The sequence below is a fragment of the Salmo salar genome, chromosome ssa03 (assembly GCF_905237065.1).
Source record: "Salmo salar chromosome ssa03, Ssal_v3.1, whole genome shotgun sequence".
NCBI classification, from domain to species: Eukaryota; Metazoa; Chordata; class Actinopteri; order Salmoniformes; family Salmonidae; genus Salmo; species Salmo salar.
Window position 1 is genome coordinate 17,459,641 of NC_059444.1, and position 25,705 is coordinate 17,485,345.

General features: G+C 41.0%; 1 protein-coding gene and 1 non-coding gene across 2 annotated transcripts in view; one reads left to right on the forward strand and one right to left on the reverse strand.

The window, feature by feature from the left end:
- LOC106598776 (dihydropyrimidine dehydrogenase [NADP(+)]) overlaps positions 1-10,703 on the forward strand; it is an 81,044-nt gene extending 70,341 nt beyond the window's left edge. The window contains 4 exon segments of the mRNA XM_045716021.1: positions 4,451-4,571; positions 4,574-4,660; positions 10,243-10,409; positions 10,635-10,703. Of these exon segments, the coding sequence (XP_045571977.1) occupies positions 4,451-4,571; positions 4,574-4,660; positions 10,243-10,409; positions 10,635-10,703 (444 nt within the window).
- Positions 9,145-9,227, reverse strand: trnag-ucc (transfer RNA glycine (anticodon UCC)). Its single transcript has one exon. It is a non-coding gene; the product is annotated as a tRNA-Gly (tRNA).
- Positions 10,704-25,705: the final 15,002 nt, after the last annotated feature.

The following is a 25,705-nucleotide window of genomic DNA, read 5'->3' on the forward strand; positions in this document are numbered from 1 at the left end:
AAAATTGGATTACCTTTGCTGTTCTTCGTCAGAATGCACTCCCAGGACTTCTACTTCAACACCCAATGTTGTTTTGGTTCCAAATAATCCATAGTTATATCCAAATAGCTGCGTTTTGTTCTTGCATTCAAGGCACTATCCGAAGGGTGACGCGCCGGCGCGTATCATGACAAAAAAATTCAAAATATTCCATTACCGTACTTCGAAGCATGTCAAACGCTGTTTAAAATCAATTTTTATGCTATTTTTCTCGTAAAATAGTGATAATATTCCAACCGGGAGACGTTGTATACGTTCAAACACTGAAAGTAGAAAATGGAGTCGTCACATGCACGCGCACACCAGTGTCATTGTTCTCAGAACGACCACTCTCCAAAACCCCTACTGTTTTTCGCCCAGGGACTGCAGAGTTATCATTCCACGTTCTGGCGCCTTCTGAGAGCCTATGGGAGCCTTAGAAAATGTCACGTTACAGCAGAGATCCTGTATTTTCAATAAAGAGGCTACAGAAGGCCAAGAAATGGTCAGACAGGGCACTTCCCATATAGAATCTTCTCAGGTTTTGCCCTGCCATATGAGTTCTGTTATACTCACAGACACCATTCAAACAGTTTTAGAAACTTTAGGGTGTTTTCTATCCAAATCTACTAATTATATGCATATTCTAGTTTCTGGGCAGGAGTAATAACCAGATTAAATTGGGTACGTTTTTTATCCGGCCGTGAAAATACTGCCCCCTATCCTAAACAGGTTAACATTCTGTATACTCCCCTTGTCCTAAGGGTAAAAAATTACCCGCCTTCACTAAACCCCTAAAATAAAGCAGCTTAATTTAATTTTAAACCCCCAAATCTATTTTGCATGAGAAACAACCTGTCATTCATCACAAACTTTTTGAATATCTGGGTTTTCCCTCTTCACAATGCAGAAAGACTGCATTTAATCAGTGGACACCAACCATGTTATTTTGCTGTTCTTTGACAAAAATGTCTCTCTTTCAGCTTGGGGGATTTCTTCTTCATCTGAAGAGTATGCATCGTGCTCTGGGTTGTATTCTTCCCCATCTTCTTCTTCAGATACCTCCTGCTCTTCTAAATCATTGTTCTCTTGTTCCTCCTGGACATCTGAAAAAATCTGATCTACAACCTTTTGGGCACTGAAACGTGCACTCATGGCTTCAGCAAAGAGAGAACTGGGGGGACTGTCATCTGCAACACCTTTATAGCCTCTGACCGCATTCCCCATTAATAAACAATGCTTTCAAGAAATGTTTATTTTGTCTGAAATTGTTTTTATTTTGTCTGTGAACTTGAGTCATGTGTGGGGTCGTGGAGGGGAGATGCTGCACATGCACAATAAAGTTTAGTTTTGTCTGAGTTCAATCAGTAGCACACATAATCTCAATTGCTATTTGTGTGTGTGTGTGTGTGTGTGTGTGTGTGTGTGTGTGTGTGTGTGTGTGTGTGTGTGTGTGTGTGTGTGTGTGTGTGTGTGTGTGTGTGTGTGTGTGTGTGTGTGTGTGTCTTTGTGGTTTTTGTGGTGTGTAAATTATTTTATTACTACCTGGTCAGAAATGACCCTAAGACAATCATTGTACCCTGGTGGTGTACAGCTTTCATGGAAATATGAACAAAGGCAATATTTCCTTTATCTAGTGTTGGGGTCACTCTAGGAAAAGTCATCAGATTTCATGTTTGATCATAAAGTTTGATCATCAATTCAAAGAAAACCATAGCAGGGGAAATGGGAAAAAGATGTGAAAATGGGCTCCATATCATAGCAGTACAGTGCCTTCAGAAAGTATTCACACCCTAGACTTATTCCTTATTTTGTTGTTACAGCCCGCATTTACACACAATACCCCAAAACGACAAAGTGAAATGTTTGCTAATTTAATGAAAATGAAATACAGAAATATCTAATTTACATAAGTATTCACACCCCTGAGTCAATGCATGTTAGAATCACCTTTGGCAGCAATTACAGCTGTGAGTCTTTCTTGGTAAGTCTAAGAGCTTTGTACATACACCTGGATTGTACAATATTTGCACATTATTATTTTTCAAGCTCTGTCAAGTTGTTTGTTGATCATTGCTAGACAGTCATTTTCAAGTCTTTCCATTGACGTTCATGCCAGTTAAAGTCAAAACTGTCTCTAGGCCAGTCAGAAACATTCACTGTCATCTTGGTAAGCAACTCCAGAGTATATTTGGCCTTGTGTTTTAGGTTATTGTCCTGCTGAAAGGTGAATTTGTCTCCCAGGGTCTGTTGGAAAGCAGACTGAACCAGGTTTTCCTCTAGGATTTTGCCTGAACAACTCCTAAGACCTTGCCGACGACAAGCATACCCATAACATGATGCAGCTACCACCATGCTTGATAATATGTTTTGTGTTGGATTTGCCCCAAACATAACGCTTTGTATTCAGGACATAAAGTTCATATCTTTGCTATTCTGTACAAGCTTTCTTCTTTTCACTCTGTAATTTTGATTAGTATTGTGGAGTAACTACAATGTTGTTGATCTATCCTCAGTTTTCTGACATCACAGCCATTAATCTACAGTATGTAACTGTTTTAAAGTCATCATTGATACACCATCCATTGATACACCATCCATTGATACACCACCTGGGTGCATTGATACACTATCCAAAGTGTAATTAATAACTTCACCATGCTCAGAGGGAGATTCAGTGTCTGCTTTTTTTATTTACCCATCTTCCAATAGGTGCCCTTCTTTCCGAGGCATTGGAAAACCTCCTTTGTCTTTGTGGTTGAATCTGTGTTTGAAATTCACTGCTCGACTGAGGGACCTTACAGATAATTCTATGTGTGGGGTACAGAGATGAGGTAGTCATTCAGAATTCATGTTAAACACTATTATGGCCCACAGAGTGAGTCAATGCAACTTAGCATGTGACTCCTGAACTTATTTAGACTTGCCGTAACAAAGGGGTTAAATACTTATTGACTCAAGACATTTCAACTTTTCAAAAACGTCTAAAAACATAATTTCACTTTGATATTATGGGGTATTGTGTGTAGGCCAGTGACACACAATCTCAATTTAATACATTTTAAATTCAGGCTGTAACACAACATTGTTTGGAATAAGTCAAGGGATGTGAATACTTTCTGAAGGCATTGTAAATAGCCTAATGATACTACTTCTCCAGTCAAATGAACTCGTGGATACCATTTTTATGCCTCTGTGTCTAGTATGGAGGAAGTTAGAGAGAGTTTTGGGAGCCAATGCTAACTAGCGTTAGCACAATGACTGGAATTCTATCTCTATCTACTAGCATGCTAGTATGCTAGTTAGCATTGGCTCGCAAAACAAAATCTTACTTCCTTCATACTAATGTTGTAATGTATCCACACTGTTCCCACAACCTTTAAAGAACTCAGAAATGCTGTTTTGTAAACATTCTTGCAACATCAAAGGAATATTTTTTGCACCCTGATACAAACATTATCTGAATGTCAACACAACTAGATAGTTTTTTGTGTTTTGGGAACATATCTTTTGTGATGTCCCCACAATGTTCCCACCAGACTGTTACCACAACCTAATTAAACATTCTGTGAACCTTTAAATAACAGATTAAATGTGTTCTAGATACATTCTTGCAACATCAGGTGAATGTTTTTTTGCACACTAAAAGTAACATTGTATAATCATCCGCACAACTGGAAAGTTTTTTGTGTTCTGGAAACATATATTTTCTGATGTCCCCACAATGTTCCCACCAGACTGTTCCCACAACCTAATGAAACATTTTGGTAACTTTTAAAAAAAGAGACAAAATGAGTTCTGGGTACGTTCTTGCAACATCAGGCAAATGTTTTATACAAACATTGTTTAACCATCAGCATGACTGGACAGTTATTGTGTTATGAGAACATTTGCCGCAACCTAACGAATGTTCTGGGAACTTTCACAGAATCAATTTTGGTTTGCTAGGAAATATTACTGGTACATTGTGTTATTACATTACCTGGAAACCTTATGAGAACTTTTGGGGAGTGATCTGTGGGAGTTGTTACAGATGTTGTGCACAACATTTTAATGAATGTTAGGAGAACATTCCAAGGATATTTCAACTGAAAAAAAGGGTTACAAAAAATGTTTTTTTTATCAAAGATATTGTATTTTTATTTTGGGGGGGGTTGTTGTCCTAATATGAGAGAAAACCCTGACTAGAACTTAATTGTAATCTTACCGGTTTGCTGAGTTTAGTCCTGAGATAAATGAATGACATTTCCTCAACATGACGTCAAAACATGTCTTTTGTATAGAAATGTTTTCACGTTTCAACAATTATGTTTAATTCTTGAAAGTCCTGCAGACAAGTCGGGAACAAAGGGTAGGTTAGAATAGGGGGAAGGGGAGCTGAGAGCAATATAAAAAGACAACATAAAAAAACATATGCTATACTTTTCCTCAGATGGAGCTGGTCAAAGAGGAGAAGTGTGAGTTCCTGCCCTTCCTGTGCCCTCGTGAGGTCATCATGATGAACGGCTGCGTGGCCGGCCTGTGGTTTTTCCGCACCAAGCAGACGGAGTGCGGGATTGGCTGGAGGACAAGGACTAGATCGTCCAGCTCAAAGTCAATTATATCATCAGCACCGTCGGCTCCACGCTGAGTGACCCTCAAAGTAAGGTCTGATAGAAGGGGAAATCAGGTCTGATAGAAGGAGACTGATCAAAGGTGTCCCCTTCATTGTAGTACCCTTAGAAGTGACTGTTGAAGTGCCCTTGTTGTCCAATCTTATCAGGATCTTACTGTATTAGGATTGACCTGATAAAACATAGAATAACTGCGTAAATGGCAGAGAATTGGCAGAATGTTGATTATCAGATCCTACGTTATGTTAAGTTACGTTATGTTACAATACAGCTCCACTTTATGTGTGGTCTAATCAAAATTTTTCAGTCACCCTTGTCATGTACCGGACACCCCTGCACTTAACGGATCATACAGTAACATGCCAGGCATTTTATCCAAATCCACAACGAGACCCTGCATTCAGCTGATATCTGTCCTTTGAAGCAGCCAAGGTCTTGTAATTGTTAGCTGCAGTGTTAATGCCCCAGTAAAGAGCCTGCCAGGACAGGGAACGTATTGCTCTCCCTACAATCCATTCTCCATACTTTCCTTTCCCTGTATGGTGGCCTGGAACATACCTGGAAACACTGTATGAGATTTCCTTCACAAGAATCCATAGAGAAATAGAGCATTCAGAGGCAGCATTTCTCCATTTCTGGAGGGCCAGTGAGTGTGCATGCCTTACTATTGCAGACAGCTTGTGGCTTCTATCAATGTAATTGTCTGCATTATTTCCAGTCCCCAATATATGTTTGGGTAAATATATTTAATATATTTTCCTTCTATATTATTTTCCCCTAACGCTATCATCCCTCCCCTAATGGACAACAATACTTAGGCTTATACATACTATACTGAACAAGTATTGGTCCCATGTTTTATGAGCTGAAATAAAAGATCCCTGTAAATTTCCATGCGCACAAAATGCTTATTTACCTCACATTTTAGCACAAATTTGTTTACATTGCTGTTGTTGAGCATTTCTCCTTTGCTAAGAAATCCATCTACCTGACAGGTGAGGCATATAAAGAAGCTGATTAAACAGCATAATATTTACACAGGTGCACCTTGTTCTGGGGACAATAAAAGGCCACTCTAAAATGTGCCGTTTTGTCACACAACACAATGCCACAGACGTCTCAAGTTTTGAGGGAGTGTACAATTGGCATACTGACTGCAGGAATGTCCACCAGAGCTGTTGCCAGAGAATGTAATGTTAATTTCTCTACAATAAGCCACCTCCAACATTAGAGAATTTGGCAGTACGTCCAACAGGCCTGACAACTGCAGACCACGTGTAACCACACCAGTCCATGACCTCCACATCCGGCTTCTTCACCTGCAGGACCTTCTGAGATCATCTGAGACTAGCCACCCGGACAGCTGATGAAACTGAGGAGTATTTCTGTCTGTAATAAAGCCCTTTTGGCTGGGCCTGGCTCCCAAGTGGTTGGGACTATGCCCTCCCAGGCCCGCCCATGGATGTGCCCCTGCGCAGTCATGTGAAATCCATAGATTAGGGCCTAGTGAATATATTTAAATTGCCAGATTTCTTTATATGAACTGTAACTCAGTAAAATCATTGAAATTGTTGCATATTGCATTTATATTTTTGTATATATACATTTTACGGACACAATATATTTTAAATTAGTTAATTTATTTATTTACATATTTTTTGTCCCACCCTTCAGCTCCATTCAACCCCTCCCATCTCTGAACACTATCCAGTTTGGATTTCTATTAGCCCAATATTTTTCAACTATGCTTTGATGTTTCACAAAAGTCCTGAATCTTTCTATTCTTATAGTTTCTATAGATTGTAAATCAACGATAAAATGTTTTGCAATTCATCCAGCAGTGATATTTGCAGAATTAGCTCCAGATAAATGTTGGAATTCTTCAGGTATTCCTGAACCTGCGACTAAAAACAAGCTACATATAGAAGTACCAAAACAAGTGATCTAATGATCCTGTCTCTTCGCATCAAAATCTGCAGAGCTGGGATGCTTGTATCCCCCATATATATAACATTCTATTGGTTGCAAGAATTTGATATAATAATTTAAATTGAAAAACTCAACGTTTTGAATCCGGCGTCGTTTTGTGTATCAGTTTCTAAACCATGTGCCATGGAATCGGTACATCAAAAATCTCTTCCCAACTATTTGCAACCTGTCAGGCTGTAATTCTTTTGTTCTTAAATAAAACTGGTATACTTTTTTATTTATCACAATTTTCTTCAACCACTTTTGGTCTTCAATGCAGGGCTGACAGACTAGTTCCTTACCTTCTCCTCCTTCCACTTGCCTCTTCCATTGTTGCGGTAATGCTGCAATTAGTTGGTTATAATATTGAATAGAGCAGACATATCCATATATTTTGTTAGCTGCATGTGTGACATAACTCCACCAGTCCTATTTATGATATCATTTACAAAGATTTTACCATTTTTAAACCGTTTTTAAAAAAATGTATTAGTATATTTGAGTTTAACCATAATATTTGCTGTATTATTTGTTCTGTCTTTTCTGGTGGATTAAACTGGATAGCAACCAACTTTCTAAGGCTTGTTTTAAAAATAGTGATATTTGGATAATGTAATCTGAATAAAGGGAAAAAGGCCATTCTTGAACATGGGGTGAGTCATTCTTACTAATCTACTAGAAGAACCAGTTCGCATTTAAGTATAGTTTTTGTATGACTGAAGCCTTTAGTGAGGGGTCTAATACTTTAATATTTAATAACTGTCTCCACTCACCACTTCTGTGAGTTTCAACACAAAGTCAGGGTACAGTCAAATAAGAGGACAAATACATAGAGAAAGGGGATACGATAGTGGCAGATAGTAGATAAATACCCCTCTAATTCTTACCTACAGTTGAAGTCGGAAGTTTACATACACTTAGGTTGGAGTCATTAAAACTTGTTTTTCAACCACTCCACAAATTTCTTGTTAACAAACTATAGTTTTGGCAAGTCTGTTAGGACATCTACTTTGTGCATGACACAAGTAATTTTTCCAACAATTGTTTACAGACAGATTATTTCACTTATAATTCACTGTATCACAATTCCAGTGGGTCAGAAGTTTACATACACTAAGTTGACTGTGCCTTTAAACAGCTTGGAAAATTCCAGAAAATGATGTCATGGCTTTAGAAGCGTCTGATAGACTAATTTATATTATTTTATTCAATTGGAGGTGTACCTGTGGATGTAATTCAAGGCCTCCCTTCAAACTCAGTGCCTCTTTGCTTGACATCATGGGAAAATCAAAAGAAATCAGCCAAGACCTCAGAAAAATAATTGTAGACCTCCACAAGTCTGGTTCATTCTTGGGAGAAATTTCCAAACGCCTGAAGGTACCACGTTCATCTGTACAAACAATAATACCCAAGTAAAAACACCATGGGACCACGCAGTCATACCGCTCAGGAAGAAGACGCGTTCTGTCTCCTGGAGATAAACGTACTTTGGTGCGAAAAGTGCAAATCAATCCCAGAACAACAGCAAAGGACCTTATATCCATAATAAAACGAGTCCTATATTGACATAACCTGAAAGGCCGCTCAGCAAGGAAGAAGCCACTGCTCCAAAACCGCCATAAAAAAGCCAGACTACGATTTGCACCTGCACATGGGGACAAAGATTTTACTTTTTGGAGAAATGTCCTCTGGTCTGATGAAACAAAAATAGAACTGTTTGGCCATAATGGAGGAAAAAGGGGGAGGCTTGCAAGCCGAAGAACACCATCCCAACCGTGATGCACGGGGGTGGTGGCATCAGGTTGTGGGGGTACTTTGCTGCAGGAGGGACTGGTGCACTTCACAAAATAGATGGCATCATGAGGTAGGAAAATTATGTGGATATATTGAAGCAACATCTCAAGACATCAGTCAGGAAGTTAAAGCTTGGTCGCAAATGGGCCTTCCAAATGGACAATGACCCCGAGCATAATTCCAAAGTTGTGGCAAAATGCCTTAACGACCACAAAGTCAAGTATTGGAGTGGCCATCACAAAGCCCTGACCTCACTCCCATAGAAAATGTGTGGGCAGCACTGAAAAAGCATGTGGGATCAAGGAGGCCTACAAACCTGACTCAGTTACACCAGCTCTGTCAGGAGGAATGGGCCAAAATTCACCCAACTTATTGTGGGAAGCTTGTGGAAGGCTACCCGAAAAGTTTGACTGAAGTTAAACAATTTAAAGGCAATGCTACCAAATACTAATTGAGTGTATGTAAACTTCTGACCCACTGGGAATGTGATGCAATAAATAAAAGCTGAAAGAAATCATTCTCTCTACTATTATTCTGACATTTCACATTCTTAAAATAAAGTGGTGATCCTAACTGACCTAAAACAAGGAATTCTTACTTGGATTAAATGTCAGGAATTGTGAAAAACTGAGTTTAAATGTATTTGGCTAAGGTGTATGTAAACTTCCATTTTAGTCATTTAGCAGACACTCTTATCCAGAGCGACTTACAGTAGTGAATGCATACATTTCATTATTTTTTTTTAATTTTTTTCCCGTACTGGTCCTCCGTGGGAATCGAACCCACAATCCTGGCGTTGGAAACACCATGCTCTACCAACTGAGCCACACGGGACTTCAACTGTAGTTAGTAGCTGTACAGTATGAATCACCCATTGACTTCAGCAGCTTACAGAGGAGACAGCCAGTGACAGTAGTTGGGTAGAAAAAAGGCTGAGATCGCCAGAAAATAGGCCCTGCAATCTGCAGGGGGCGGGGCACCGTGTTTCAAGAACATGATTAGATGACGGGGCAACAGGCAGACGACCGGTCCTTTTTACTGCTGAGAGGGCCATCGCCGTGACGATGAAGCATTTTCTATCTGTGTTCGCTGTCGCTCATAAAGATAAATGGACATTCCTGGAATGTGTGTGTTTCATAAGAGTGGATTCTTCTTAAATAGACTGGTCAAATATTGTGAGTGTGTGTGTGCATGCCTCCATCCATGTCTGTATGTCTGTCTACGTGTGTGTGTGTGTGTGTGTGTGTGTGTGTGTGTGTGTGTGTGTGTGTGTAGTCTTGGTGCATGTCTGACTGAGGCCCATATGACAGCATGGATTCCTCTCACTAATGGAGCTCAGCAATCAGCATCTGCCAGTGGAGTTTTCTCCAGAGATAGAGATAGAGTGGGGGTCTGTGGAAGAAGTGATGTTATTTAAGGAGATCTCAGGATCTTTCAGACATGTCACACTTCACAGCCTTCCCCACAGTAAGGGTGTGTGTGTGTGTGTGTGTGTGTGCGTGTGCGTGTGCGTGTGCGTGTGCGTCAGGCAGTGAGAGAAACTGTGTGCTCCTGCGGTTATAGGAGGGAAATTCTGAGAGAAAAGACAAACGCAGCAGGGCTCAGTGGTATCACTAAGGTTCTGGGGTTCTTTGAGAGGATATGGCAGAGACCACAGTAACAGGGTTTTTCCATCTTTGATTAATATCAAGTTCAAGTATATCTAGTATACCCCCTGTAATGTCTTATACAGTACACCAATGCATTGTTCTGCTCCGGTATTACTATAACACAACCTCAGTCTGCTGACCCCTCTGTCTATTGTAATAATGTCATATTAACCATGTCTATTATGTCTTGTTGTGAACAGTCCAGAAGGCCATGGCTCCCATCAAGCTGAACCACTGGGGCACCCCAAACTTGCACCCTGAGACCATGCAGAGCAGTGAGCCCTGGGTTTTCGCCAGCGGAGACATCGCAGACTTGGCAAACAACAACGGCAAGCAGGCCTCCTGGCACATCCACCAGTACCTCCATGTAACCTCTGAATCAGCGAGGTGCAGGGGGCTGTGTGTGTGTGTGTGTGTGTGTGTGTGTGTGTGTGTGTGTGTGTGTGTGTGTGTGTGTGTGTGTGTGTGTGTGTGTGTGTGTGTGTGTGTGTGTGTGTGTGTGTGTGTGTGTGTGTGTGTGTGTGTGTGTGTGTGTGTGTGCGCGCATGCATGTGTACAGCGGTGCGTGCAAGCATGTGTTTAATTGTTTCAGGGTGTTACAGCAACGTTGAGTATCTCCCGTCTGAACAGACTGTTCCGCGTCTCTGTGTCCTGTCTTTGAGCCTCTCTAACCTTGGCCAAGTCTTTGATAAGTCATAACGCGGGACATTAAAGCAGCCCCCATCCACAGACAACTGGCATTAATAAAGCCCTGATAACTCATAAAGGAAAGCAATAAAGCGCTCCCCACATGCACACACACTCCCCGGTAATGAGCTTCATTCAGGTGGCAGAGACTCCAGCTAAACCAACACACTCCCACTAGAACAAGATGCATATGCCTTGTTAGCAATGTAACATTTGCTCTTGACAGGAGGATGGGAAAAGGAGAGAGAAAAGAGAGAGAGCGAAAGCCATGAGTTGTTTATTGAGCTTCAACAGAAAATCTTTTGTTTTAATTTACTTTGTAATTCTGGTGATGGGGAAATGATTCAGTAACATCTGTTTGCTCTGTTCGTTCTCGCTGGCAGTCCTTGATTAGAGGATAACAGGAAGGAGCTGTGTAAGGCATCGCTATAAGAACAAGTAGGGTAGTGCATCAGGTTTGGCGTGATGAAGTTTAGCCAACATCAAGTTAAAGTTTTCTTTGTTCAACTGCAGTGTAGAAATTATTCTCCCGTATAAAATTCAATGGAAATATGTAACGAGACGGTTGAGAATTTGTTAGAATGTTTGGCAAGGCCAAAATGTGCCCTCTTTTTTTTCCCCTTTTCTGAAATGACCAGTAAGAAAAAAATAATTATGTCTAATTGGTGGAAGTCTCGCCAAGCTATCAAATTATATTAAGAAATTGGTTTCTGGCTGAAAAGTAATAAATAAGCACATGAATCTATTAATCTCAGAGTGATAGTTTTTCGAGAAACCCACTCCAGGATGATGGTCCAACAACTAAGAGGAATTCATTAGGACTTTGGATGTATAAGTGTTTAATATTTAAACAGTACCAGTCAAAAGTTTGGACACACCTACTCATTCAAGGGTTTTTCTTTATTTTTTTTATTTTTTTACATTGCAGAATAATAATGAAGACATCAAAACTATGAAATAACACATATGGAATCATGTAGTAACCAAAAAAAGTGTTAATAAAAAATCGAAATATATTCTAGATTTCATATTCTTCAAAGTAGCCACCCTTTGCCTTGATGACAGCTTTGCACACTCTTGGCATTCTCTCAACCAGCTTCATGAGGTAGTCACCTGGGATGGATTTCAATTAACAGGTGTGCCTTGTTACAAGTTCACTTGTGGAATTTCTTTCCTTCTTAATGCATTTGAGCCTATCAGTTGTGTTATGACAAGGTTGGAGTGGTATACAGAAGATAGCCCTTTTTGGTAAAAGACCAAGTCCATATTATGGCAAAAACAGCTCAGTTAAAGCAAAGAGAAACGACAGTTCATTATTACTTTAAGACATAAAGGTCAGTCAATATGGAACATTTCAAGAACTTTGAAAGTTTCTTCAAGTGCAGTTGCAAAAACCATCAAGCACTTTGATGAAACTGGCACTCATGAGGACCCAGAGTTGCTTCTGCTGCAGAGCATAGCTTCATTAGAGTTACCAGCCTCAGAAATTGCAGCCCAAATAAATGCATCACAGAATTCAAGTAACAGACATATCTCAAAATCAACTGTTCAGAGGAGACTGCGTGAATCAGGCCTTCATGGTTGAATTGCTGCAAAGAAACCACTACTAAAGGACACCAATAAGAAGAAGAGACTTGCTTGGGCCTAGACACACAAGCAGTGGACATTAGACCGGTGGAAATCTATCCTTTGGTCTGATGAGTCCAAATTTGAGATTTTTGTTTCAACTGCCGTGTCTTTGCGAGACACAGAGTAGGTGAACGGATGATCTCCACATGTGTGATTCCCACGTGAAGCATGGAGGAGGTGTGATGGTGTGGGGGTGCTTTGCTGGTGACACTGTCAGTGATTTATTTTGAATTCAAGGCACACTTAACCAGCATGTCTACCACAGCATTCTGCAACGATAAGAGAGTGCAGTATTAGATGATCTGGCCGCCACAATCACCCGATCTCAACCCAATTGAGATGGTTTGGGATGAGATGGACCGCAGAGGGAAGGAAAAGCAGCCAACAAGTGCTCAGCACATGTGGAAACTCCTTCAAGGCTGTTGGAAAAGCATTCCAGGGGAAGCTGGTTGAGAGAATGCCAAGAGTGTGCAAAGCTGTCATCAAGGCAAAGGTTGGCTACTTTGAAGAATATTAAATATATTTTGATTTGTTTAACACTTTTTTGGTTACTACATGATTTCAATGTGTTATTTCATAGTTTTGATGTCTTCACTATTATTCTACAATATAGAAAATATTAAAAATAAAGAAAAACCCTTGAGTGAGTAGGTGTGTCCAAACTTTTGACTGGTACAGTATATTTAACAGATATATTTGATATCCGGAGTGCTTATTACAGTTATGACTAGCCTGCCTCCAGACATCATTTCTATGCATCCCTTTAAACACTTTTTAAAACTCCAGTCTGGGGATAGTTCACCCTCAGATCAAATCAACGTTTTCCGGGCAGTTTTTTAATCACAAAAGTGGTCTAAAGTCAAGATGAGTCCACATTCCAAGGCATTTGCTGTGTAGATCCTGCTGTGCCTTAGTACCTAACTAGCCTGTAAATGTCCTTGTGCATTGGAAACACCCTAATCACATTAAACTTACAGATGTATTTTCAACAAATACAAATACATTAAAACACGTTGGACTTGGTTTTCAAGTCTCTTTATGTTGTTGTGGCAAGAGTCAACCACTCAGTGACTCTTGCCACATGTACAGTAGCATTGTGTCAGTTATTTTCACTCCCTACCACTCTTGCAACTGGTCGATGCTAGTGTCACGTGCCTTGCTATTCCCCAGTATCTCCTGCTTACCAGCAACGTGCCTTGCTATTCCCCAGTATCTCCTGCTTACCAGCAACGTGCCTTGCTATTCCCCAGTATCTCCTGCTTACCAGCAACATGCCTTGCTATTCCCCAGTATCTCCTGCTTACCAGCAACATGCCTTGCTATTCCCCAGTATCTCCTGCTTACCAGCAGTGCAGCAGCTCATTCCCAGCTCATATCGCAGTAAACAGAAATCATATTGCTCTCTATTGTGTGCTTTGTGTGTCAAATTATTGCACTGAGCCTCTCCTGTCTCTCTCCCCAAGAAGGATAAAGAAGAACCTCAGTGTCAACAGCGCTCCTCTCTGCCGTCATTATACCCTGAACATGAGGGACTTTTTAATATCCTGCTCTCCCCTCGCCCGCCAAGCTCTCCCCCCGATCACAACGCCCCAGCCGCTTCTCGTCGATAGCATTCAGGGCACACAGTGCGATTGTCACAGTGGATATGGAAATATCCCAATGCAGAGCGTGCCCGGAATAGCTAATTGCCGTATGGCACGATACAGTCGAGGCCTTTACGCTTAAACTTGCAGGCGGCACTTCCATTAATTATAATTAATGAACTACATTGCATATGTAAATGCTTTTTTCCCTCTGATGAGGGTTGCTTCTTCCAGGGGATGTTAATGAAGGACATTGGGATGAGATCAGAGCCCCTGGTAAACCTGGTGGTAAACCCTGTGTCTCAACCTCGTCTCCTTCAGCGACTGACATGACAGTCAGCAGTTTGTTCTGCGGTTGAATGGGTTGCGGTCGTGGACACTGACCAGGTCCAGCTGGTGATTAATGTGATGAGATGTGATGAGACGGTCCCAGGTAGATTAGTTCCAGCTGGTGATTAATGTGATGAGATCTGATTAGACGGTCCCAGGTAGATTAGTTCCAGCTGGTGATTAATGTGATGAGATGTGATTAGACGGTCCCAGGTAGATTAGTTCCAGCTGGTGATTAATGTGATGAGATGTGCTGAGACGGTCCCAGGTAGATTAGTTCCAGCTGGTGATTAATGTGATGAGATGTGCTGAGACGGTCCCAGGTAGATTAGTTCCAACTGGTGATTAATGTGATGAGATGTGATGAGACGGTCCCAGGTAGATTAGTTCCAGCTGGTGATTAATGTGATGAGATGTGATGAGACGGTCCCAGGTAGATTAGTTCCAGCTGGTGATTAATGTGATGAGATGTGATGAGACGGTCCCAGGTAGATTAGTTCCAGCTGGTGATTAATGTGATGAGATGTGATGAGACGGTCCCAGGTAGATTAGTTCCAGCTGGTGATTAATGTGATAAAATGTGATGAGACTAGATTAGCTGGGTCTGTACAGATCTGTATATGCATGGCTGGTGGAGCTGCTAAAGCACACTGAGATCTGCAGAGGAGATCCATGATGGATCGGACCCTCAGGGCCCAATTAGCCTTGTGTGTGTGTGTGTGTGTGTGTGTGTGTGTGTGTGTGTGTGTGTGTGTGTGTGTGTGTGTGTGTGTGTGTGTGTGTGTGTGTGTGTGTGTGTGTTTGTGTGTGTGTGTGTGAGATACTTACTGTTTACTGGACCATCACGCCACCCAAGGAGGGGTGCCTTGGCTTTCATCCAGAAGGTCTCACTAATCAAAATGAACTGGAGTCATGAGTGGCTTTCATCAACAGCATAAACAAGGACAGATAATGAATTATGTTTTCTTTTGTTTCATGTGCGGGTCATTGACTGGAGTACATGCAACACCCTTCTCACCACGCAAATCACACACAAAAACACACACACACTCACTCTGTGCACTACACAAGATTGATTATTTCCTCTCCCCTGAAGTAAAGGACTGCAGCAGTAAAGTCGGATGTGTTTGTTTAGAACATGGGCATACTGAAGACTGCATACATAAATATATAATATACTCCCTCACACACATGCAACAGGATAATGCACACACACACATAAAGAATCAACCTAAATGATCACAAGTAAGGACTAAGATGTTTACTCCAAACATTAACATTCCTAAAAGGCCATTTTGTAAATCCTAGTGCTTTGTGCTACATTGCCTCGTCCACCATTCTCCCCTCTATGCCTATGGGCTGTCATTACAGCGCAATTACGCTAGACGATCATTGGCATTTCATATTGGTGCCGTCAGACTGTCAACAGTGGTCAAAACCGGTGAAATGGGATGAGAAGGATGTTCCAGGCCATGAAACAGATGTGTATCCCCTGCAGTTACATTATATTTAATCAGGCAAATCAACAAGGTGCCATTTCTGCCACACTGAGCTATAAGTGAAAATGGCCATAGGCTGGCAAGGGCCCAGAGTATATATCACAGAGCTTGAGCTGTCAAAGCAGTCAGTACTGCAAAGATCAGAGAGATGTCAGCTAATTGCCTACTAATTACACAGTAAATTGTCTAATTAAGCTAGATGGTTAATTGGGGGTAGGCCTAGAATAGCAGGCAGTGGTTGGTGGATGGATTCATTCTCCTTGTTGGGTCTCTTTGGATGACTGCTAGGTGGAATAGCTGGGAAACTGATACTGATAGGCATAAAAGACGGCAGTAAGTGTGAGATGCAATGCAGAGATATGGAGAGGCAGAGGATGACAGGACTGAGGTAGATGAATAGATAATAATTGTTGTTTGCATTCTAATTTTTATCTGCAGAAAAAGAAGTGTTTTTTTTCGGGCCGCCTATGTCTAAGCGGTAATAATAATAATTTTTGCGATGGAAAAAACCATTTTCAGTGTTAACTTAAATGACTAAACCAGATATAAAATATGTAGAAATGATAATGGACTTATATATCTTTGAGAACTAACATTCACCAATATAAAAGCTAGACAGTCAGGGAGAATCTAAAATTCCCAAAATGATGCATTCAGGAGAATTTCTGTCATGGAATGGGGCTCACACTGATTTTGTTATAATGTTTGAGTCACTGAGATAGCATAAACCATTGGAAATTGTGTAGAATAACAGAAAATAGCAAAACAAAAAGACTACGGCCAACAGGAGGGCCTCTAAAAATGTCCATGGTTACGCCCCCGCCACGCCCACCACTTAAACCCCATTTTGATTCAGAAAAAACACTGGCATTAACCAATGATATGAGATACTGGATGTAGATCTCATATGAGTTGCTACGAACAACAAGGGCGTGTCACACAGGCCGCCCTCAGAATGTAACAATAGGGGCTTAACTCCAAGCTCTGCACTTTGTGTGACATTTTACTTATTTGTCATAGAATGGGAGGGAGTTCATGCCAACTATGTAGCTAACTTGGGAATAAGCACATACTTTACGCTATGCCAGGATTGGCATCCCTGCCTAGTAGACTCATACAAATATCTTCCTCTCTTTCTCAAATCAATATGCATTCGTCGTACACCGTTTCCAGCAGGTCTAAAAAGTGCAGTGAAGTGCTTATGTGCTAGCTCCCTCAACAATGCATTACATCAGTCGATAACAATAATAACAATAAAAAGAGTCAAGTCAAAAATAGCAAGTGGTAGAAGTAATAAGAGAGGTAGTAATAATGGAAAGGGAAAGGGGGATACCTAGTCAGTTGTCCAACTGAATGTATTCAGCTGTCGTTCTGCCCCTGAACAAGGCAGTTAACCCACTGTTCCTAGGCCGTCATTTTAAATAAGAATTTGTTATTAACTGAGTTGCCTAGTTAAATAAAGGTTAAATAAAAAATAATATAAAATAAAATAAAAATGTGTCTTCTGCATTTAACCCTACCCCTCTGAATCAGAGAGCTGCGGGGGGGCTGCCTTCATCTACATCCTTGTCTTTGGCGCCCGCGGAACAGTGGTCTGTATTACACTGGATTTACACAAATAAAGTGGGTAGTGACTTGGTCATGCAGTGGAATAAATAGTATATAGTTTTACAACAGCGTTGTGTGTGTATGTGTATGTGTATGTGTATGTGTGTGTGTGTGTGTGTGTGTGTGTGTGTGTGTGTGTGTGTGTGTGTGTGTGTGTGTGTGTGTGTGTGTGTGTGTGTGTGTGTGTGTGCGTGTGTGCGTGTGTGTGTGTGTGTGTTGTACCCCACTCCACAAGGGGGCTAAAGGAGGCTTAGCCCCTCAGTTTAAACTTGTGCCCCCTCAGATTTAGTTTTATGTCCCTATATAAAAAATGTAAATGTTTGAGTGACAGGTTGACACCCTCCAGAAAATATGTGTCTCCGCTGTGCCGTGTCAGCACGATGGACAGAGCGTGCAGCGGTGTGTGTAGGGGGCTATGGAAAGCCACTGAGGCGGTTAGGAATGACTCCTTTGGGTTTCCATAAAAAGCAGCAAAAAAACGCTTCTCATCCCTGTGTTAGGCTAATACTAACAGCATGATGCTGCCACCACAATGCTTCACCGTAGTGATGGTGTCTGGTTTCCTCCAGACGTGATGCTTGACATTCAGGCCAAAGAGTTCAATCTTGATTTCATCATACCAGAGAATCTTGTTTCTCATGGTCTGAGAATCTTTAGGTGTCTTTTACTGAGGGGTGGCTTCCGCCTGGCCACTCTACCATAAGGGCCTGATTGGTGGAGTGCTGCAGGGATGTTTGTCCTTCTGGAAGGTTCTCCCATCTCCACAGAGGAACTCTAGAGCTCTGTCAGAGTGACCATCGGGTTCTTGGTTACCTCCCTGACCAAGGCCCTTCTCCCCCGATTGCTCAGTTTGGCCGGGTAGCCAGCTCTAAGAAGAGTCTTGGTGGTTCCAAACTTCTTCCATTTAAGAATGATGGAGGCCACTGTGTTCTTGGGGACCTTCAATGTTGCAGATATTTTTTGGCACCCTTACCCAGATCTTTGCCTCGACCCAATCCTGTCTCTGAGCTCTACGGACAATTCCTTCGACCTCATGGCTTGGTTTTTGATCTGACATGCTCTGTCTACTGTGGGACATTATATAGATAGGTGTGGGCCTTTCCAAATCATGTCCAATCAATTGAATTTACCACAGGTGGACCCCAATCAAGTTGTAGAAACATCTGAAGGATGATCAATGGAAACAGGATGCACCTGAGCTCAATTTCAAGTCTCATAGCAAAGGGTCTGAATACTTATGTAAAAAGGTATTTCTGTTTTCACTTTGTCATTATGGGGTATTGTGTGTAGATTGATGAGGAAAATAATTAATCTAATCCTTTTTAGAATAAGGATGTAAAGTAACAAAATGTAGAAAAGTCAAGGGGTCTGAATACTTTCCGAATGCACTGTACATAGGGCAGCAGTCTCTAAGGTGCATGGTAGAGTATCAGGTGGTAGTCGGCTAGTAACATCGACTAAAGTTCAGGTCAGGGTACTGGGCGGAGGCCGGTGACTATTCAACAGTCTGATGGCCTGGAGATAGAAGCTGTTTCTCAGTCTCTCAGTCCCAGCTCTGATGCACCTGCACTCTCTTCCCCTGTACTGTCTTCACTTTCAGGTTGTCAGTGATGTGCACGCTGAGGAACTTTAATCTTTTCACCCTCTCCACTGCGGCCCTGTTGATGTGAATGGGGCATGGTCTCTCTGCTGTCTCATGAAGTCCACGATCAGCTCCTTCATATTGTTGACATTGAAGGAGAGGTTATTTTGTAGGCGATCTCGTCATTGTTGGTAATCAGGCCTACCACTGTTGTGTCATCTGCAAACTTGATTAAGTTGGAGTCGTGCTTGGCCATGCAGTCATGGGTGAACAGGGAGTACTGGAGGGGACTGAGCACGCACACTTGTGGGGACCCATTTTGAGGATCAGCGCAGCAGAGGTGTTGTTGTCTTCCTTCACCACCTGGGGTCGGCCGGTCAGGAAGTCCAGGACCCAGTTGCACTGGGCGGGGTCCAGTCCCAGGGCCCCCGAGCTTATTGATGATCTTGGAGGGCACTATGGTGTTGAAAGCTGAGCTTTAGTCAATGAACAGCATTCTTACATAGGTATTTCTCTTGTCCAGATGGGATAAGGCAGTGTGCTGTGCAATGGTGATTTATATTTTATTTTATTTTAAATAACCTTTATTTACTAGTCCTAACCACTAGGCTACCTGCCGCTCCATATGATCGTATCCTTATTCCGATTAAATTCAGCTTGATCCCTTAAAGATTTTAGTCTGGGGATGTGTTCTCTAGTCAACATCCAGCTTTTAGATGTCATCCATGTTTATATTATACCCCAGCCTCTCCCATCTGTACTGTCCATCTGCTGCCTGCTCACCATCAGGAGTGAGCAGTGAGCATCTTCCCACTCTGTCTCTCATGGCCGCGTCTGTTCAGAAGGCAGGAGGAGGCGGGAAATCGATACAGGGCCAGAGACTAGGCTGCCATCTTCTGGAAATTAGTGCCAATTTATTATGTGTTCAGATCTCCCCTAGGGGACAGCGTGGGTGGCTCCTCCTTCTCCCAGAGGTCTCCGCTGCTGCTGCGGCATGGCTATTCGGCTACACGGGGGGTAACTTCATAGTGTTACGTAAATAGGCACATGGATATTTGCAAAAACTCACACACGTGCACGCGTTTGATTTTCTAAATGTATTCTCCTACAAATGCTATGGTCTTATTGAAACTAAACTAGTGCTTTTCTTGCCTTGTCAAAATAATGATCTTTATGTAAGTGTCACTTTTTCAATATCCCTGAAAACTGAATCTGTTTGCTAAATGAAACTCTGCCTAGCACCTGAACCCTGTCACACTGTCTCACAGTTTATCTGTGATACTTCAATCATAATTAGAAAAGCACGTCTAAATGTACAGGTGAGAGATTTATATAATTGGTAGTTCTATGGTTTTGAAAGTCCGCCTACTTACCAGTGAGTGGGAAGAACTTTTTAGACGGCAGAACTTTATAGATTTACAGTAATAAAAACAGTTTTTATTGCATGTATATTACCAGTGGGCGTTTTTTGTTTGAGTGCAACATTCTTTGATATTTTGGTGTTTGAGTTATCTTTTAAAAGCTTTTAGTCATTTAGGCCTGATTGTTTGCTAATTGTGGTAATTGCGTTTAGTGTATTATTTGCGTCAGCTTAAAAAAAACAAGAAACATGTCAATCTTGGTTTATTTTTTTACTTTGTTGACTTAGTTTTTTAATTGTTCGGAGGTTTAGATTCAGAGGGTTAAATGCATTTTCAAAGCCTCTATTTGTACATTTTAGGTCATTGAGTGCACCCTATGACCAGGCTTTTAGAAAATCACTGAAGTCAGCATGCGTTCGTTCTCCTGTAAGGGCACTTGATGATTAATATGTCAATTATGGCCACTTAGTCCCTTTGGCAAGGGCACTTATATTTCTCCTGCAGTTATTTCCAAATGAATTAGTACTTCTATACTTAGTGGTATAAATTGTCCATAATATGTCCCTGTTTATGATACCGTCAGGGAGGTAGGTCACAAAATGACATTTTCACTCGAAGTATGCCCACGCTGTTGTTGTAGGTACCTTGTGTGTTGCAAGAAAAGGTTTCAAATGATATGCGAATCTCAATTGTACACTTTCAGCAGTTAAATGTCATTCAAAGCTTTCTTTTTATTCTATAGTTTCAGAATATTTGAATATCTCAGAATATTTCCAAAAGGTGCCAAAAAAGTTTGAAACATGGGGAGCATGAATAAAGGGACTGATTTTAAAAGATGACAACTTCAGGTCATACCCAAGACATGTCTTTTCAGGTGCTGAATGCTGCAATGCTCCAGAGGCTCTGATTAAAAGAGAAAAACTAGATATTGAAAGCAATTTTCCACAGCCCTTAGAAACTCTGTCCACTGCCAAGACCGTGAGTATGCATGCCTCTCCCTCTAAATGGAACTTACAGGGTCATGAAACCACATAAGATGAAAAAGAGGAGGATGATTAGATTCAGATTTTTTATGAAGAACTCATAGATCAAGGTGGCGTATGGAGAAAAAAAACTGTAATAAGTAAATTAACACGCAGGTCACTTGCCCTGTCTGGACCTAAGAAATCAGAACAAAATAGACAAAATCGCCTCCCAATGTATTATATGCGCTCTACCCTCCCTCTAATGCCACATACAGTGCCTTCAGAAAGTATTCATACCCCTTGACTTATTCCACATTTTGTTGCGTTACAGCCTAAATTTAAAATGAATTAAATGTACTTTTTTCTCACCCATCTACACAAAATACAATGACAATTTATTTGTAAAAAAATTATGAAATACAGAAATATTTCATTTACATAAGTATTCACACCCCCTACATAAGTATTCACACAGCTGTAAGTCTCTGGGTAAGTCTCTAAAAGCTTTCCACACCTGGATTGTGCAACATTTGCCAATTATTCTTTTCATAATTCTTCAAGCTCTGTCAAATTGGTTGTTGATCATTGCTAGAAAACCATTTTCAGGTATTGCCATAGAATTTGAATTAGATTTAAGTCAAAACTGTTACTTGGCCACTCAGGCATAGTCACTGCCTTCTTGGTAAGCAACTCCATTGTAGATTTGGCCTTGTGTTTTAGGTTATTGTCCTGCTGAAAGGATAATTTCCCAGTGTCTGGTGGAAAGCAGACTAAAACAGGTTTTCCTCTAGGATTATGCCTGTGCTTAGCTCTATTCAGTTTATTCTTTATCCAGAAAAACTCTCCAGTCTTTAAAGATTACAAGCATAACCCATAACATGATGCAGCAAACACTATGCTTGAAAATATGAAGAGTGGTAGTCCGTAATGAATGTGTTCTATTGGATTTGCCCCAAACATATCACTTTGTATTCAAGACAGAAAGTGAATTGCTAGATTTTTTCACATCTGTTCAAATGGAACGTTTCTATGTTTTGTGGAAGAAAAGATAGAGGAAGCTATGTGTTTCCAATAGCATCATCGGTGTGCCTTATGTGTTTTTTAACCTATTAGGAGTAGGCATTGCCTACTAATTACCTACTAATTGGTTGATGATGTAATTGGAAACGCTTATCTTCCTTTCTTTTTACCCATCTACCAATAGGTGCCCTTCTTTGTAAGGCGTTGGAAAACCTCCTTGGTCTTTGTGGTTGAATCTGTGTTTTAAATTCACTGCTCGACTGAGGGACCTCTTACAGATAATTGTATGTGTGGGGTACAGAGATGAGGTAGTTATTTTAAAATGACGTAAACACTATTATTGCACACAGAGTGAGTCCATGCAACTTATTATGTGACTTGTTAAGCACATTTTTACTCCTGAGCTTATTTAGGCTTGTCATAACAAAGGGGTTGAATACTTATTAACTCAAGACATTTCAGCTTTTCATTTTTAATTAATTCATAATAATAAACAATAAAAAAAAAAACATAATTCCACTTTCACATTATGGGGTATTGTGTGTTGGCCAGTGACAAACAAATCTAAATGTAATCCATTTTAAATCATGCTGTGACAAAATGGAGGAAAAGTCAAGGTGTGTGAATACTTTCTGAAGGCGCTTTACATAACTAAACATTGCTTATTAAAGACCCAGTTCAGTCAAAATGTGGTTTTCCTGTGTTTTGTTAACTGTACCAGTCAAAAGTTTGTACCAGTCAAAGTTCCACATTGTAGGATAATAGTGAAGACATCAAAACTATGAAATAACACATATGGAATCATGTAGTAACCAAAAAAGTGTTACAAAAATCTAAAGATATTTTAGATTTGAGATTCTTCAAAGTAGCCACCCTTTGCCTTGATGACAGCTTTGCACACGCTTGGCATTCTCTCAAACAGCTTCATGAGGTAGTCACCTGGAATGTATTAAAAGTACATTTGTAGAATTTCTTTCCTTCTTAGTGCGTTTGAGCCAATCAGTTGTGTTGTGACAAGGTAGTGGTGGTACAGAAGATAGCCCTATTTGGTAAAAGGCCACATCTATATTATGGAAAGAACAGCTCAAATAAGTAACGAGAAATGACAGTTCAGTCAGTCAGTTCGGAACATTTCAAGAACTTTGAAAGTTTCTTCAAGTGCAGTAGCAAAAACTGGCTCTCCTGAGTACCGCCACAGGAAAAGAAGACTAAGAGTTAGCTCTGCTGTAGAGGATCATTTCATTAGAGTTAAATGCACCTCAGAAATTGCAGACCAAATAAATGCTTCACAGAGTTCAAGTAACAGACACATCTCAACATCAACTGTTCAGAGGAGACTGCGTGTATCAGGCCTTCATGGTCGATTTGCTGCAAAGAAACCACTACTAAAGGACACCAATAATAAGAAGAGACTTGCTTGGGCCAAGAAACACAAGCAATGGACATTAGACCGGTGGAAATCTGTCCTTTGGTCTGATGAGTCCAAATGTGCGATTTTTTTGTGAGACGCAGAGTAGGTGAACAGACGATCTCCGCATGTGTGAGGTGTGATGGGGTGGGGGTGCTTTGCTGGTGACACTGTCAGTGATTTATTTAGAATTCAAGGCACACTTAGCCAGCATGGCTACCACAGCATTCTGCAGTGATACGCCATCCCATCTGGTTTGTGCTTAGTGGGACTATAATTTGTTTTTCAACAGGACAATGACCCAAAATACACCTCCAGGCTGTTTAAGGGCTATTTGACTAAGAAAGAGAGTGATGGAGTGCTGCATCAGATGACCTGGCCTCCACAATCACCCAACCTCAACCCAATTGAGCTTTGGGAAGAGCTGGACCGCAAAGTGAAGGAAAAGCAGCCAACAAGTGCTCAGCATATGTGGGAACACCTTCAAGACTGTTGGAAAAGCATTCCTCATGGAGCTGGTTGAGAGAATGCCAAGTGTGTGCAAAGCTGTCATCAAGGCAAATTGTGGCTACTTTGAAGAATCTAAATCTAAAATATATTTTGATTTATTTTTTTGTTACTACATGATTCCATATGTGTTATTTCGTAGTTTCGATGTCTTCACTATTATTCTGCAATGTAGAAAATAGTAAAAATAAAGAAAAACCCCGGAATGAGTAGGTGTGTTCAAACGTTTGACTGGTACTGTATATTTCCACACTATGTGGTTGTAATAATACTGTGAAATTGTGATAAGAGCTGCTTGAAAACACCACTTGAAATGTCAGCCTGGTTTGGTGGGATGGAGTTTTGGCCTACCTAGTGACATCATCAGGCAGTAAATGAGTTGATAGACCAATCAACTAATGTAATGATTAACCTATAGGTATAACATGGTAGCACCAGATCTATAGGTTAAGGTATTGATTGAAATGTTGTCTCCACTCTTTGACTGTGTGATATTTCGTTCTTCTTGACCTGGCTGACAAGTCAGCCACCAGCACTGGACAGAACAGGGAAACAAGTGGACCACTAAAAACAAAAAGAGAGTGATTTAAACTTGCCATAAAGAGTAGGAGACAGAGAGAGAGAGCGAGAGAGAGAGGAAGAAGCATTTTTCCCTTACTAGCATCCACCACCTCCCCCGGCCACGTACATCACTTTCTCCTGCGATAATGATGGCTGTAGTCATAGAGATAATTGTGGTCGAATGGTTTTCTGTGTCAGCTAGGGCCAAGTGGTGTGCAATTGAAAAACTGAAACAAATATTTAAGGGAGGATGTTTTTCTTCTCTCTCGCGTTTCTTCTCCCTGCAGATAGAATGGAAAGGGTCTTGAGGGAAGAGACCGTGTAAGTAACCACTGTTTGGTAATTACCTCGAATGTGCCTCCTCATGGCCTGGCGGCCAATCGTTGGTCGCCTCTGTGTTGGAGGAGCTATCGTCTTGGCAATGATATTTGATCTCTCTTTATCGTGTTGGTTCTCTTTTCATGAAGGGTTGTGGGGATGGATTAGTGCCCAATGGTTAACAGAAAACACCAAGGACCCAGTAACCTATAGTATGTGAATCCTTGTTGAGGGCCCTAGTACATATGGATGGGTTTTTGTTACAGAGGTTAGCCTGTGGTAATGGACAGAGAGGACGGTGTTATTGGCAACATTTTCTTCACAGGTGCATGTATTACATTGAGGTGTGTGTGTGTGTGTTCTTGTCTGTGTGTTTTTGTGTGTACAAACAAAAATAGACAAGAACAGCTCAAGAACAGGACTACATGCAATGAACCATTCACTTATCATCCTGTTTGTTCATCGAAACGTGGCTCTCACGTCTGTCCAGATCTTTATCAATCTCATTCTGATTCCTTTATACTCACCGACTTTAAACAGTTTGTCCTTACTTGTCTTGCACTTCATCAGGGTTAGGTAGCAGAGAGCTGCCTTCATATGTAGTT